Source organism: Polistes dominula, unplaced genomic scaffold, assembly GCF_049000335.1.
Source record: "Polistes dominula isolate Pdom_NZ unplaced genomic scaffold, Pdom_raw_medaka contig_19, whole genome shotgun sequence".
Classification (NCBI taxonomy): Eukaryota; Metazoa; Arthropoda; class Insecta; order Hymenoptera; family Vespidae; genus Polistes; species Polistes dominula.
This window is the reverse complement of record NW_028301058.1, coordinates 1,601,029-1,618,021: the sequence shown is the minus strand read 5'-3', so window position 1 is coordinate 1,618,021 and position 16,993 is coordinate 1,601,029. Positions and strand designations below refer to the sequence as shown.

The window sequence follows — 16,993 nt, the reverse complement described above, 5'->3', positions numbered from 1 at the left end:
TTTTTTAAGAAGACTATTTACATACTTTTTACGATCAGGTGACTTTTCTCCAGTTGACATAGAACATCCTCTATGTAAGAAACCTTTTTTATTGAGTTTCTCTGGTGTATGCCATGATCCTCTTCTTTTGCTATTACCACCCCCATGACTGGTGTTTGCTTGTTCGAGACTTCTTTCAAGATTGGCAATGTTTTGTTCAATATCGATCAACATTTGTTGCTCGTCTTCCATCACGTCTGATATTGCATAAGAGCTGCTACTTCCGTCAGGTGGATTATATCGTATTTCGAAGCAAACTAACACCTGTATAGTTTTTAGAATAAAAAAAAAACAAAATATCAAACAAAATATCAAATGAAATACAAACATTATTATGAATAAAATAAAAATTCAAATATAAAACTTGTTGTCCATTATAATTGACAATTAGGAAGCAAACGATCACATCTGTGTGGTTTTTACAAAAAAAAAAAAAATAAAACCAAATATCAAATAAAATACAAATTTAAATAAAAATTGTTGTCCATTATAATTCACAATTTTATATAATATAATAATTTTGTATATAATTATTATTATATTAATTTTAATATTTAATATTATATAATAATTTAATCATTTTATATATGGAATTATTATTATATTAATTTAATATTTAATATAATATAATTCAATAATTATTTTTTATATAATTATTATTATATTAATTTAATATTTAATATAATATAATAATTTAATTATTTTCTATATAATTATTATTATACTAATTTAATATTTAATATAATATAATAATATAATAATTTTATATATGGAATTATTATTATATTAATTTAATATTTAATATAATATAATGATATATAATTATAATTGACCAATTTAATTTAAATAAAATTTAATTTTAATTTAATTTAATTAAAATAATAATAATAATAATAATAATAATAATAATATATATATATATATATATATAATAACATTTATTTATAATTGATCAATTTATATTTCAATTCTTACTATAAAATAATATCGTTTACATTTTATTTTATTTTCATTTATTTTGAAAAAAAAAAAAAAAAAATAAATATATAAAGAAGAAATGTGTCAGAGTATATTGCAGCACTTGGAAAGAAAAATTTGTCAATAACAATTTCCATTTGATAAATGTTAGATGTTAGAAATAGTTCACGGTTGCGTGTGTAACTAGTAAAAAAAGAGTAATCGATATACGTCAACAACTCGATTCCATTTGTTCCTGAATAAAACAGAAGAAAAAAATAGAAATAAAAAATAAAAGAAAAAAAATCAAATACGAAGAGTACCGACACGAAACACGAAGTAAATAATAGTACATGTATACAGCATATATATATATATATATATATATATGTGTTGAGTTTTTAAGAATAGATTGAACAATAATAAAGTAAATATAATAATTATAATAAATTAAATATAAAATATAATAATTAATATAAATAAAATATAAAATATAATAATAAATAAATATAATAATTAATATAAATTAAATATAAAATATAAAAATAAATAAATATAATAATTATACACGCGCGTGTACATTTATGTATTAATAATTACTATAAATAATAATGAAATTCATTTAAATTCATTTTGATAATAAAACGTCGACAACTTTAATTACAAAATTGCAATTTTAAAACTAAAGTGCAATTATACGATTTGTTTACAATATGAATTTATACTTTTAATATATAAAAGATCTTTCACACAAATAATATTTGATTTTTATTAATAAATTGTTATCATTTCAAATTGTCATTAATCAACATTCGTGTTTACGAGTATATTTTGTTGTTTTTTATTGTTAAATGTTTCCTATCATTTATAATAAATTAATAATAATAATAATTACTTTCGTTCATTCAAAATTTTATTGATTGAAATATATATATATATATATATATATATATATATATATATATACTCAATCGTATTGTATTACACGTGAAAAGAAATTTATGACTTCATTATTGATAACAATATTTGATATCGTAATATTCAGTGATATTGAAAAGTAAAAAACATTTGCAATATAAATTGAACAATAAAGTAACATCTTGTAATAAATATCCTACAATTAATTTAACAATTAATTGTTTCAAATTGCTCTGAAGTAAAATAGTATTATTCATATATAATAATTCATATAAATTATCAAGTATTAATTATATTATATATTAAAAGTATTAGAGTGTTGTGTGTGTGTATGTGTGTATTATTCTTGTTAATGTCAAAAGTATATATATGACATATAGCATATAAACAAATGATTACTATGTCAAATAAAAACTTCTAAATGTTTGTATATTTTTTTTTTTTTTTTTTTGAATTTTTTCTCTTTTTTTCTCTTCAAATTTAAAATCAATTCAAACCTCAATTGCCTATCAAGGCAAACCTTTTGAATATTTTTCATAGAAAAAAAAAAAAAAAAAAAAACATTAATATTATGACACTTTACGTAAATAAAAATAGAAACCAGTTGGACTGTAAAAACTGACGAATAAAAAAAAATATATATATACATATACATATACATATACATGTTCAATTTATCATTCACTTTATCCTACGTCATAACTTGTACAACTATATAATATATATAAACTTCAAAAGAAAGATATAAATGTTATAAATACTTAAATGAAAAAAAAAAAACATTAGTTCTTTGAAGAATTCGAATGATTTAAATAATAAAGTAAAAAAAAAAAAAAAGATATCATCCGTTCCATTTCCTTTCGTTTCTTTCACTAAAGTGTCTCCGTAAATATTCTCAACAAAAAAGAAAAAAAAAAGAAATGAGAAATAAAAATAAAAAAAAAATAAAAATAGCGTAAGATAAGGATTGAATTTAGTTTTCATATAAAAAAAAAAAAAAAACAAGCGAGAAAAAAAGGGTAGTAAGCTACGTGGTTGTAAATTTTAAATAAAGTTTGTCTTACTGTATAGCTTCCGGCGTTGAAAAGATAGCGAAGGTAACTGTATACCCAACGCGAAATAAAATACAAATTTTATACAAGTATCTTTTCTCCCCTTTTTATGGAAGATCAAAAACTAATAGCTTATGTTACGTCAAAAATAAATATGAGTATATATATATAACTTATATAAACTTAGTTTTTTGAAGGTTTCACTTTTGAAACGTGTGATCTGCACGCATGATTGTTTTATTTCTATTTCATATAAAATACTAAATATTATTCTAAAAATATGCAAAAAAATTAATTACAATATTAGAGTTCAATTATTCGCATTATTTATAAATATATTTGATTTGCAAACATTTTTTAAAGTGTTTTTTATTAATTACTTTCTTTATAATTCTTATAAAAAAAAATGTGCGCCTGTATGAATGCAACCCTCCAGACACACAATTTGAAAATGTTGCTTGCAAGCGTCATCTGTCAAAACGAAATTTTTGTTCTGCCCGAAAGATAGGCAACCCGTCATACATACGTGTATAAACAGTTTTGATTGGAAAAAAATTTCGTCCCAGTAGATGGCACTCGTAAGCAACATTTTCAAAGTGTGTCTGGAGGGTTGCATACGAACAGGCGCGCATTTTTTATATAATTAAATAAATAATTACAAATTAAAAGTACAAATAATATTGTAATAATATTATATGATAAATTATTCTCAAAATTTGTTTATTTCAAGGTTTCACTTCTAAATTGTGTGATATGCACACATGTTTTTTCTTTTTCTAGTGACGTACCTTTTCGTCATTTTTTTTATTTCATCGTTTCATTCACTTACAAATTAACCAAATTTTAAGAAAATTTTCATTGAATAAAATAAATTAATAAAAAAAAAAAACTTACAGGTAGAGGTTTGTTATTAAGGTCAACCAATGAATCCTCGATAGTAATGTGACCTTCTCGTACAACAGTCTGCAGAATAAGACCATATTTTGCGATGGTTTTTTCCATTCTAAGAACTCCACGAGATACCACGGATAATTCCAATGTTTCCGTTTCCTCGACAGGCCGTCCCAAATTCCACGTGAAATTCTGAAATCGAATGTGATCAATAATGGATTAGTATAATCCAAATATCAATACTATTATTTCATACTAATACTAGTATTATCCGATCAAGTTATTTTTCTTTTTTTTATTTCATATCCTTTAAAAAAACAAGAACAAAAAATAAAAACAAATTTTACACATCAAATTGTTGTCATTTATCAACACGTGTGTCAAACGTGTCAGTCACGTGTGAAAACATGATTAAATAAATTAATTATCCTTTTATATACTCTTATAATAAATAAATAAATTAATTATACTTTTATATCCTTCTAGAATAAATAAATTAATTGTTTATACTTTTATATCTTCCTATAATAAATAAATAAATTAATAATCCTTTTTTTTTAGTATAGTAATATTGAAATAAGAAAATTAAGTTATTAATATAAATAGTAAACTAAATAATTAATTTCATATAATATTTTATATAATTTATTTTATAATTTATATATAATATTATTTATAATATTATAATATTATATAATAATTATATAATTAAATACGAAATATTATTTATAATATAAATAATAAAAAAAATAAAGGTAATGATATAAATAGTATGACACTTATGTTACTCAATAAAATAAAGAATTTAATTTAAAAATGAACTTTTACTTTCATACTATTATTATTATTATTATTATTATTATTATTATTATTATTATTATTATTATTATTATTTTTCTCATTTAATTTAGGTATTATATATTTTGTCAAATTTTTTCTTGATTGTTTAATAATATTATCATATCTTGAAATAATAAAAGAACTATTGATCATATTCAACATAGGAGCCACACACAATTTATTAGATTGATAATTTCATTTAAACACAGTCTCAACACAGTCTCAACACAGTCTCAACACAGTCTCAACACACGTTTATGTTTCTATTTAATGAATATTATTATACATACATACATATGTATGTTTTTCATTTGAAAAAGTGGATTAAAAAACCACATCACACTTTTATCACTTGCCAATGTTAAATTGGTTTTCTTTTTCATATATATATATATATATATATCATTACTATATAAAATAAAACAGAGGGTGTAAAAAGAAAAACCAAAACCATAATAAAAAATAAATAAAAATGTAAAAAAAAAAAAAAGAAGTAATATAAACAAGTGACTTTATTTCCTCTACTTTGATACCCAATAAAAAAATAATAAAAAAATAAAAAAAGAGAACAAATAAAATAAAAAGAGAGAGATAGAGAGAGAGAGAGAGATAGATTGATAGATTATTTGATATATTTTAATTATGCAATTAAGTTGAAGGTTTATTGTTAACAATCATGAATAAATTTTTTATGATAAATAAATTCACTTTATGTTTATATCTAGTATTGTATTTTATTCTGATAAATTGCGTGATCGAAATAATTTTCTACAAATAATAATAATAATAATAATAGTAAAGAAATCAAAGTGTATATATAAAAAAATAAATTAATTAACGTGTGTAAATTTATATTCTTATCAAGTGACAATTTTGTTTATTTTCTTCTTTTTTTTTTTTTTTATTCTTAATTAAGAGAAACCTTTTTTTCCTTTTTTTTTTTTTTTTTAAATTGGACAGTTTGAATGTTATCACGAATTGGTAAATTAAAGAATAAACTTGACGTTTGCTAATGAAGTGACTCCACAACGAATTTTATTTCTTTCTTTTATTTATTTTTCCTTTTAAAATTAAATTGTTGAGATAATAAAAACGTATCAAAAAAAAAAATCTTTTTTTTTCTATATAATAAATAAAATAACGTCTATCGTTTATTTTCAATTTTGTAATAATTTTGTAAAGTGTCTCTAATTTAAAAAACATTGTCCAATACTTTTGAAAAAAAAAAAAAAACAAACAAAAAAAATATAGAAAAAATAAAACAAAAATGATGTAGAGAATAAGGATGAAAAGATTATTATTAAACAATTTTCACATTATTATATTGTTAAACGTCATATTACTTTTCTCACGTATAAAATAAATGAATAAAAAAATACATCCCATTGTGAATGAAATGAATTATTTTATACAAAAATTTTTTTTTTACCTGTCCACCCTACCAACGTTTAAAACCCGAAATAACACATTTATCGTTTATTTTTAATCTTTTTTTTTTTTTTTTATTTATTTATTTAGGTGAATAAAAAGAAAATAAAATAAAAAAACAATACAAAAAAAAAAAGAAATAAAACGAAATAAAACGACGACGTTTCTTTTGATCTCGCACAACATTTGAATTATTTAATAATTGCAAACAAAATTTTGTTATTTTTGTTAAATATTTTCTTTATATTCATCGCAATGACAATTTATCCCTAATATTATCGATTCGTAAACTATCGATATTGAATTTACATACGAGAGAATAGATACGAACCAAAACCAATGAAAATCAGTATTTACGATTCTAATTTATACAGTATTGTTTATGTAGACATATATATGTATACGATACATAGAAGATAAAATATTTATCTACCATATATTTTTTTTTTTTTATCTTTACGATAAATTTAGAAACTTTATCACCTTCCACATACATTCGTTTATATATATATTGATCATAATTTCACGTTATATATTCCGTTCATATTTCGTAGTTTTTTATGTAATGCTATTTCCTTTTTCTCTGGTTTCTATTTTTTTTTTTTATTTTTCTATTAGTAAAATAGAATAATGTCATTCTACTGTAAAACTTTTAACGAAATAACTTTGCTACGATGAAACAAAAAACTTCAATACAAATAATTAATTAACTTCGTTACAAAATTCAACAAAACTTCGCGTTACGTTATTAATTAGAAAAATAACAAGAAATTAGATTGAAATATGAATGCAAATTGTATTCTGAGATTAGTTATCTTAACAAAAAAAAAAAATATAGATTTATTGGTTGATATCAATTATCGAAGTGAATAACTTCTTTAGAATAGGGGGTGGGGGGTGATTTGAAAAAAGGGGGATGAAAATCGATGGTAACGAAAACGAAACGATGAACAACTACAGACACTACAGACACGACTACAAAATTATAAATAAAAATTATATTTTGTGTGATTAGTTATCTCAAGGAGAATAATATTTTTCATTGGTTGATATTAATTATGTTTTTTTTTTTTTATAAAATAAAATTAAAAAAAAAAAAAACAAATACAATTATCTTACCTGATTGACCGTGATGACATCACCTCCATTGTCCTCGAGATTTTTCGAACAATTTGATACACCTGAATAACAAATTAATTATAAATAACACAGATTAGATATTAATTATTAATATTTTATCAATATTTAATAATAATAATTAGAATAATAAGAATATGAGTAGTAAATGATACATAATTGAAATTTCATGAAACAAGGTAAAATTCAATGTGAAATGTTCTAATAAAAGCAAACGAGATTTTCCTTTTAAGTCATTACGACGTTGTATGTATAAGTGTATCTATAAATTTACAGTTTAATACACACACATACATATACATAAATCCTGGAAGTAAGTAATTACGTATCCTATAATTTGGTCACGTGTCTGCATGTAGATACTATCGAAACATTCAATTTTCTTCGAATATAATACTCCGAAATACGAATATAGACTTTTTATTTTTTACAGTACATTTTTACAGAGTACATTTATAAATACATTTGTAAAATGTATATGTTATTTTATTAATTAAAAAAAAACACACATTAAAAATCAAACGATAATAGAAAAAAAGGAACGAACAAAAATACCTTAATATAAATACATTAAAGTGTGTATCAAAAATAAAAAATAAACTGTATATACGAAGACGTATATATGTAGATTACTATGCGTACATTTAAACAAACATAAAAGTTTGATATTTTATTAATTAAAAAAAAACATTAATATAAATACATTTTTTAAAGTGTGTGTATAAAAAATAAAAAAAAAACTGTATATACGAAGACGTATATACTTACATTTATAAACATGTAAATATATGATATTTGATTAATGAAAAAAATGAATTAAAAACAACAACATTAAAAATCAAACGATAAAAAAAAAAAAGAATTAATGAAGAAAAATACTTAATAAATAATACGTTTTTTTTCTTAGTGTGTATAAAAAATAAACTGTATACGAAGACGTATATACATATATGCAGGTATGTATGTATTTTTTCACGGTTGCAGTAAAATAAAAAAATAAAAACTAAAAATGTTCTTCCATTCAAATCAGATTTACAAGAAAACGATTTGAAAAGAATATTATTTTCTCCATTTTACTTTGCTCAATATAATATATAAACTTCGATAAATCGATTAAATTTATTCTATCGTAGCTGTTATTAACTCGACTATTCAATTTGTATTCGATAAATTTGACTAAAAATACAGTGTATTATCTTCGTCACATTCTCACACTTGTTATTTTTTTCCTTTCATCTCTTCTCAATCATTCATCAAAAAAAAAAAAAAAAACTGAAAATATAAAAATGAAAATAAAAATAAAAAAAAAAATACAATACACTTAATATTATTATAATAAATATATAATAAAAAAAAAAGAAAAAAGAAAAAACAACAAAAACTCACGAAAACACCAAGAAATTTGTCAAAATGATTTTCTATTACGAAAAATATTTTTAAAAAATAATTTCTGATATCTGTCAGTGAAGAATATGCACTTGCAATAAATTATAAATATTTATTTATATATATATAAAATAACAATTCGTTAAAATGAACGATCGAATAATAAAAGAAATAAAGAGAGAGAGAGAGAGAGAGAGGGAGAGAGAGAGAGAGAGAGTAAAAAAAAAAGAAAATATGACGAGAAATGTTTTCCAACTCTATAAAATATTCATGAGAAAATGGAATATTGAAAATGCTTTGTTGAGTTCGTATTAAATATCATGTAAATAGACCACAAATTTTTATTACTTAACCCCCACCCCCGTCCCTCCCCCTTTCCATTATCGATTTTTTTTATTATTATTTATATTATTATTTATATTTACATATATTAAGTCATTCCAAAAGTTTCTTCTTTCGTTTTTCTTTTTTAGTAATTATTTTACAGTCATAATTAATTTTTAGGTTATATTTATTATATATTTATATAATATTAATAGGGGGTTTATATATATATTTTTATTATATTATATATAATTATATATTTATATATTATATAATTAGGTTATAATTGAAAATTCAGAAAAAGATTAAATTTAATTACAGTAAAATTAATATTATTCACACACACAGTAAAATAATGTATAATACATCAAATAAAAAATATATTTGCATGCAATATTGTTTAACATATCATCAAAAAAATTTATAAATTTTTGGGACTACCTAATATTATAAAAAAAAATTTGAAAAAAACCAATTTGACTATATTGACAATAAAGTTTTTGGTTACATACAGTAAAATTGATATTATTTAATAAAATAACGTAAAATATATCAAATAAAAAATATATTTACATGCAACATTGTTTAACATATCACCAAAAAAATTTATAAATTTTTAGGACCACCTAATATTGTAAAAAAAATTTTAAAAGAACTGATTTGACTATATTGACGATAAATTTTTAGGTTAAGTACAGTAAAATCGATTTTATTTAATAAAATAACGTAAAATACATCAAACAAAAAATATATTTGCATGCAATATTGTTTAACATTTTATCAAAAAAATTTATAAATTTTTAGGACCATCTAACATTATAAAAAAAAATTTTAAAAAGAACCAATTCGACTACAATTCTAAATTCACTCATTAATGTGTATTCTAGTATTAATAAAATCATAAAAAAAATAAAAATTAAAAAAAAAAGTAAAATGCATAGTTAACCTTTAAAGATGTAACCTTAAATGATTTAACAAATCATGTATATAATAATAATATAATAATTATGTCAATCTATATGTCATAAGTAGTATGACCCTCCCCTCCTCTTCCCTCCCCTCACCACCCTTAACACTCGAGAAAAGAATAGTTTTGCTTTGTCCTTTCTCTTTTTTTTTTTTTTTCACTGTAAATAAAAAACCCGAGAATCGCGTCACAGAAATGACCTCATGAATAAAGCAAGTGCATTTAGGTAAGAAAGAGCGATGAAAAAAAATATACAGTACATTACATGCAAAGAGTAAACGTACGATAAGGCAACACACACACACACACATACATACATACATCTTTCTAATGCATAGCTTTAATACATATAACTAAAAGTAATATATATTTACATACATTTAATGTACATTCAGTATATATACATATACATATATATATATATATGTATGTATGTATTTATGTTCATGCATCTTTTAGTATAACTTGTAGATTAGTTTTCATTAAAACTTTTATTTTTCTTTTTCTCTTTCTCTTTCTCTTTCTCTCTCTCTCATTTTCCTCTCTTTCTATCTATAGACGCAATTATTAACAAATTGTACCATGTATCTACAATTTTCAAAACGATTATAGTATTTTTCTCTTTTCTTTTTTTTTTATACCATTCGTGATGTTATTACGTACATCAATATTTTATGATCTTATATTAATAATAGTACGTACAACACATTTTATTTTAAACTCATTTAAATTGTAACTAGGTTAGAATACGAAAACAATGTACTACATTTGAAAATATTATTAATTATATTTTATATTATATAATATAATATAATATATCAAAAAAAAAATAAAATATTATATTTATTGTGTAATAAACTTTTAAGAATGTGTACAAATTCATTATTTATACAAAAAATTAGTTAATAACCTAAAATTTCAAATTGATCGGTGTATGAATACTTTTTACACCCACTGTACATATATATATATATATAATAATAATAATAATAAAATTCATTATTTATAAAAAAAATTAGTTAATAACCTAAAATTTCAAATTGATCAATGTGCAGATACGTTTTACATCTACTATACAAAAATTCTTAAAGTAAAAATATAATTTTACTTCGTTGCTCTTATGCAACAATTTCTATGGTAAAAAATTGTTTACACTGTAAAAATAAAAGAAAGAAAAACAAAACACAATTAATAAATTATTTTCATTCTGTCTTTTTCATTACTATTATTGTTGTTATTATTATTATTATTATTGTTATGTTCAAAATAACGGCATAATATTGTGTTTACGAAAATATGAATTTTATTATGGACGCAATAATTAATTTGCCAGCTAATGTCATCTCTAAATATTTTTACAGTAATGGCGGATGATAGTGGGAAGAACAAAAATATTTCTTTCACTACGAGAGTCAAAATACGATTGTTTTGTACTTTTTTTTATTTTTCTTGCTAAAAGATTAGTAAAAAAAAAAAAAAAAGGTTTATTGTATATTTTTAGCATTAACGGGGAATGTAGGTAGGTGGAAGAAAAGAAAATATTTCTTTCACTACGAGAATCAAAATGTTGACTGTTTTTTGTCCTCTTCTTTGTTTCTTTTTTTTTGCTTAAAGATTAGTCAAGAAATTTATTACTTAATATAACCTAGAATCGTTTGATATTATTTATTATATCAAACGGTGAAACAAAAAAAATGAGAAAAAAGAGAAGTTGACTTTAGAATGTCAAAGTTATTGATAAACGTAAAATGAAAGCTCTAAGGCTAAAGGATTAAATTAATCCGTGAGCTTTACCCATTTAAATGAGTATTACAACGAATAAATACTTCAACTTTTCGAGAGAGCATATTATTATTATATTTAGACCGCATTACTACCCCTTTTTCATAATTAAATGTCCAAGAAAATACGTAATATCATTTCCCATTGTATAAAAATTAATTCTTTAGAATTTTACAAATGCAATTGCAAAAGCAATACAATTAAAATATCTAATTTAAACTACTTTCATAATTTATTATAAAAAAAAAAAACCCCAAAAAAAAAACAGAAAAACAGAAAGAACAAAATACAAAACAAAATACGAAAAATATTCATTCAAATTAAATATATATTTTATAAAAAAAAAAATAAATTTAATTAAAGTAAGCTTCGTAGCTCGATGCTAGAGTAACAAGTTTCGTACACGCGGTATCGTAGGTTCGAATCCCGGTAGTCGCGAAAAATAAAATTAATATTTAATTAAAGTATTTAATGTTTTAAATTAATTTTATATAAATTTATGAATAATATTATATATATATATATATATATTATATATTTAATATATTAAAAAATTTAATATTTAATTTAATTAAATTATACATTAAAGTATATTTACATAAAATATATATTAATAATATTAAAATATATATTATATTTAATATATTAAAATTTAATATTAAATTTAATTAAATTATATATTAAAGTATATTTAAATAAAATATATATATATTAATATAATAAATTATTTAATTTAATAAATTAAAATACTTATATTATATAATAATATAACATGCATACTTATTATAATAAAAAAAAATACAACACTAAACAATTATTACAACACAATAATATAACAATAATAAACTATAGTGTATAAAATAAATAAAAAAATATAAATCTACTTTTAAATTTATTTGTAAAAGTAATAAATCGTTCGAAAACAATTTACTTCGATTTGAAATATTATTAATAAAAATTCTTATTAGTAATTATCTATTGTTGAAAATGGAATATTTTAAACTACAAGGTTACTTAACTCATGTTCAGAATAGAAACTGACATGATTAAATGAAACGTTGCCCTCGATAGGTCACAGGAATATACATAATACATAACCATTTTAGAAGTATATTTATGTATATGTATGCATGTATGTATGTGTGTGCATTATGATGTTTTCATGCATGGTTACTGCCCTTTTTTTACATAGGCCAATTAGTCGATCGAAGGATAAGTCTTTCAAGTAAACCTCGACAGCTTGAGAAATAAACAAACTCTCTCTCTCTCTCTCTCTCTTTCTCTCTTTCTCTCTCATTCTCTCATGTTCTTCGTTTGAGGTGTTTACAGGTGATCAATCGACTGTTAAATGTTATAAAGAAAAAAATACTAAGAAAATAAAAATAAATAAGGGACAAAATAAATAAAATCGAATAAATTTATGTTTAACAAATTATATAAACGTTTTTTATGGTTTTTTTTTTTTCAATGATATGAAATCTAAAAAATAATAAAATAATTAAATTAAAATATAACAAAATAATTAAATTAAAATATAATAAAATAATTAAATTCGAATATAATAAAATAATTAAATTCAAATATAATAAAATAACAAAATTAAAATAACAATAATAAAATAATTAAATTCAAATTGCAATAATAAAATAAACAAAATTAAAATTACAAAAATAAAATAATTAAATTAAAATATAGTAAAATAATCAAATTAAAATTACAAAAATAAAATAATTAAATTAAAAAATAATTAAATAATTAAATTAAAATTAACAAAGTAAAATACACACACAATAAATAAAATACACACATAGAGCACAAATAAAAACCGTAAATTGATAAAAACAAATATTTTTGGATGATATATACATAACACATACGATTTCTCTACTATTTTCTCGAAAATCGTCCTTTACATAAATTAAAATCATTCCTATCCTAGTTAATTTATTTCAAATTAATCCGATAAAGGAAAGTGAGGGTAAAAGAGGAATAGGAGGATAGGAAAATTATAATAAATGAAATGTTAAACCGATAGGTGAGGATATATTGTGCGTAAATATAATGATCGATCGTGAAAATGAACGAAGCGTATACTAATTGTAAATATAGATATACATACATACATATATACACACATATATATGTATGCACGTGCAGCATGGTGCATAGAAGTAGGAAAATATCATAATTATGACAAAAGGACGTTATTAAAGCATATATGCGTATATACATACGTATGTATTACATTTTCGTTTACATATACATACATACATATATATATACTGTATATAGGATTTTGATAAATATATGTAAACGTAAATTAGATTTTAATATTTAATATTTAAAAATCAGATATTGAAATCTTGGGTTTGTTTTATTTATGTTTATTTTTTTTGTTTTTTTTTTTACTTTAAAAATAAAATTATTTATAATTAAATAGTGGGTAGTAGTATTTAATCGTAGTTTTAAAATTATTGATCAAACTAATCGTCGAGTTTTACTAATTACGTGCAATTTAAATTAAAGCGTCGATCATTATAAGATTATACTCATCGTTTAATAAATACTTTATGTCATAACTTATATAATACTTATATGACGTCATTATCATGTGCGTTTGCTCGTTGATAAAAATTTAATAATAATAATAATAATAATAAAAATTGTTAGAATAAATAGATGAAGGAATAATACCTTAATAATGTATACACAACAGTGATATTAATGATAATAACTTCGGTTTTATTCGCGATAATACGGAATTTACTCGAACGCGATTAACTTTTTTATATTTTCTTGTCTTTGCTTTTTCTTTCCTGTTCTTTTTTTTGTTTTTTCATTTTCTCTTGAACTTTTGTCCTTTTATTTTTGCTTTTGTTTTTTTTCATTAACACGTAATTATATAATATGTAGGTATACCTTTTTTTTTTGTCTCTATGCATTTTATATTCATCGTAAAGAGATCGTTATTACGATTTATTTTATCGTAAGTCGTAAAGTAATGATGACCGATTTCACCCCCACTTTATCCCTCTCCTCATACCATCATAATAAAATTTATTATACGTTAAATAGAAATATAACTATCGTTATAATGAAAATTAATTTGTATTCTTACTTTTTTTTTCTTGTCTAGTTTAAATATTATTTACGTTACAATGTACTCATCAAAATTAATATCAAACGAAATTAGTAAATGTTTATATATTATTTAGATTTTAATGTACTTATCAAAATACTATATATATACAAGGGTTTAATAATATTATTTTAATATTTAAATATATTAATTTAAATATTACAAATTATAACATAAATACGAAACAAAAATATATATATATAAGGGTTTAATAATATTATTTTAATATTTAAATATATTAATTTAAATATTAAACTATTATTTTAATATTTAATATATTAATTTAAATATTAAATATTAATATATATATTAATTTAAATATTACAAACTATAACATAAATACGAAATAAAACAAAATATATATAAGGGGTTAATATTAATATTTTAATATTTAAATTAATATATATATATAAGGGTTTATAACAATATTATTTTTATATTTAAATTAATATAGTATATATAAGGTTTTAATAATATTATTTTAATATTTAAATGAATATAATATATAAGGGTTTAATAAAATATTATTTTAATATTTAAATGAATATAATATATAAGGGTTCAATATAATATTATTTTAATATTTAAATATATTATATAAAATATTAAAATATTATTTTTTAATATTAAACATATTAATATTTAAATATTAAAAAACGTGACATATAAATACCACACAAATATATAAAAAATGTATAATGAAAAGGGTTTAATAAACAAAAAAAGAAATCAAATATACGTTTAGATGTAATAAAATTAAAAAAAAAAAATGCAAAAATGACATTTATACTTCGATGATTATTATAATATTATTGTTGTTAATTATATTACCTCGAAAGTCAATCTTCAAGAATTTTTCTCCTTTACACTTGAGACCCTGAAAATTTTTCACAACTACGACGAGAGCCATCCTCTTTCCTTTTCTTTCTTCCAATAAACTTTTGTTTTTTATATATTCGATTATTATTTATTTTTTCTTAAATTATTATCTAATTATTCTTAATCGTAATACTTGTATCAATGAGAAGTCGACTACTACACACTGTGAGTCAAACGTTCCCGCGGTTTCTTTTTCATTCATGCTACTTTTTTCCCCTTTCAACGAACGATTATCGATAAAATAAAATTAAAAAGAAAATTAAGAAAAATTAAAAAAAAAAATAAACCAAAAAAATTGAATCTTTCTATAACAACAACAAAACAATCTATAAATTATCTAAATTATCTAAATTATCTAAATATCACAAATATATAATTTATTATCTTATAATAATCAAATAATTCATATAAATAAACAAACATATGTTAATAGAAAAAAAAAAAAAAACAAGAAATTATTTCAACAAAAATACACACAAATACAAAAAAAAAACAACAAAATTTAATTTGATAGACACCGGTGGGGCGTAGGTGGAGAGGGGGGGGGGGAAACAGATGAATGTTGTTTTTTGAGAGAGAGGGGGGGCTAAGTTGAAGGAAAACAAAATATTGTTGAAACACTTTGAAGATAACAATACTTAATGACAAATATTATTCTATTAATTTAATAAGAAGGTTGAAAAAAAAAAAAGAAAAACAATGTTGTATATTCTCGTGTTTGATAAACGTGACGAACAGTGCCTTATGGTGTCTGGCCTCGAACTGCCTCGAGATCGTACTCTCAAGCAAGCAACCCTCTCAACCAACCCCCCTAAAAAGCAACCTCTGAACCAAGCAGAACATTTCGCGCAGACGCGAATCATATTCGTTCTACATTCCAAATACGCGTAACATATTATCATGAAGGTACTTACTTATCAACGTGTACGCACCTTTGCAAACAATCATAGCATTAATTAACCTAATGCTTAGATAAAAATAAAAACAAAAAAAAACAAAAATTCTTATCTGCAATAGAGAAATAAAAACCAAACAAAAGCAAGAAAGAAAAGTAAAGAATATTAATGAAATAAACAAATGAAGTTAAAAACAATAAAAAGATTTTTTTTTTTTAAATATGTTCGTAAATTTTTTTGACAAATTATTTTTGCATGTTATGGAAATAATATTTTTGTAATTTTATATCATTTTTTTCTACTAATCAATATATATGTATATGTATTGTTATCTAATTTTTATATATCTTCTTAATAT

At 20.9% G+C, this 16,993-nt stretch overlaps 1 protein-coding gene across 2 annotated transcripts in view; it reads right to left on the bottom strand.

Annotated features, from left to right (window-relative positions):
- The window catches only part of LOC107065835 (otoferlin), a 46,136-nt gene extending 29,990 nt beyond the window's left edge, over window positions 1-16,146 (bottom strand). The window contains exons 1-4 of one of the 2 annotated variants that reach the window (XM_015319881.2): window positions 15,692-16,146; window positions 7,245-7,306; window positions 3,861-4,049; window positions 26-303 (exon numbers count right to left, since the gene is read on the bottom strand). In XM_015319881.2, coding sequence (XP_015175367.2) covers window positions 26-303; window positions 3,861-4,049; window positions 7,245-7,306; window positions 15,692-15,770 — 608 coding nt within the window. In that variant the 5' untranslated portion in view covers window positions 15,771-16,146. The remainder of the gene's footprint in view (window positions 1-25; window positions 304-3,860; window positions 4,050-7,244; window positions 7,307-15,691) is intronic. The other variant, XM_015319882.2, reaches the window with a different exon arrangement.
- Window positions 16,147-16,993: the final 847 nt, after the last annotated feature.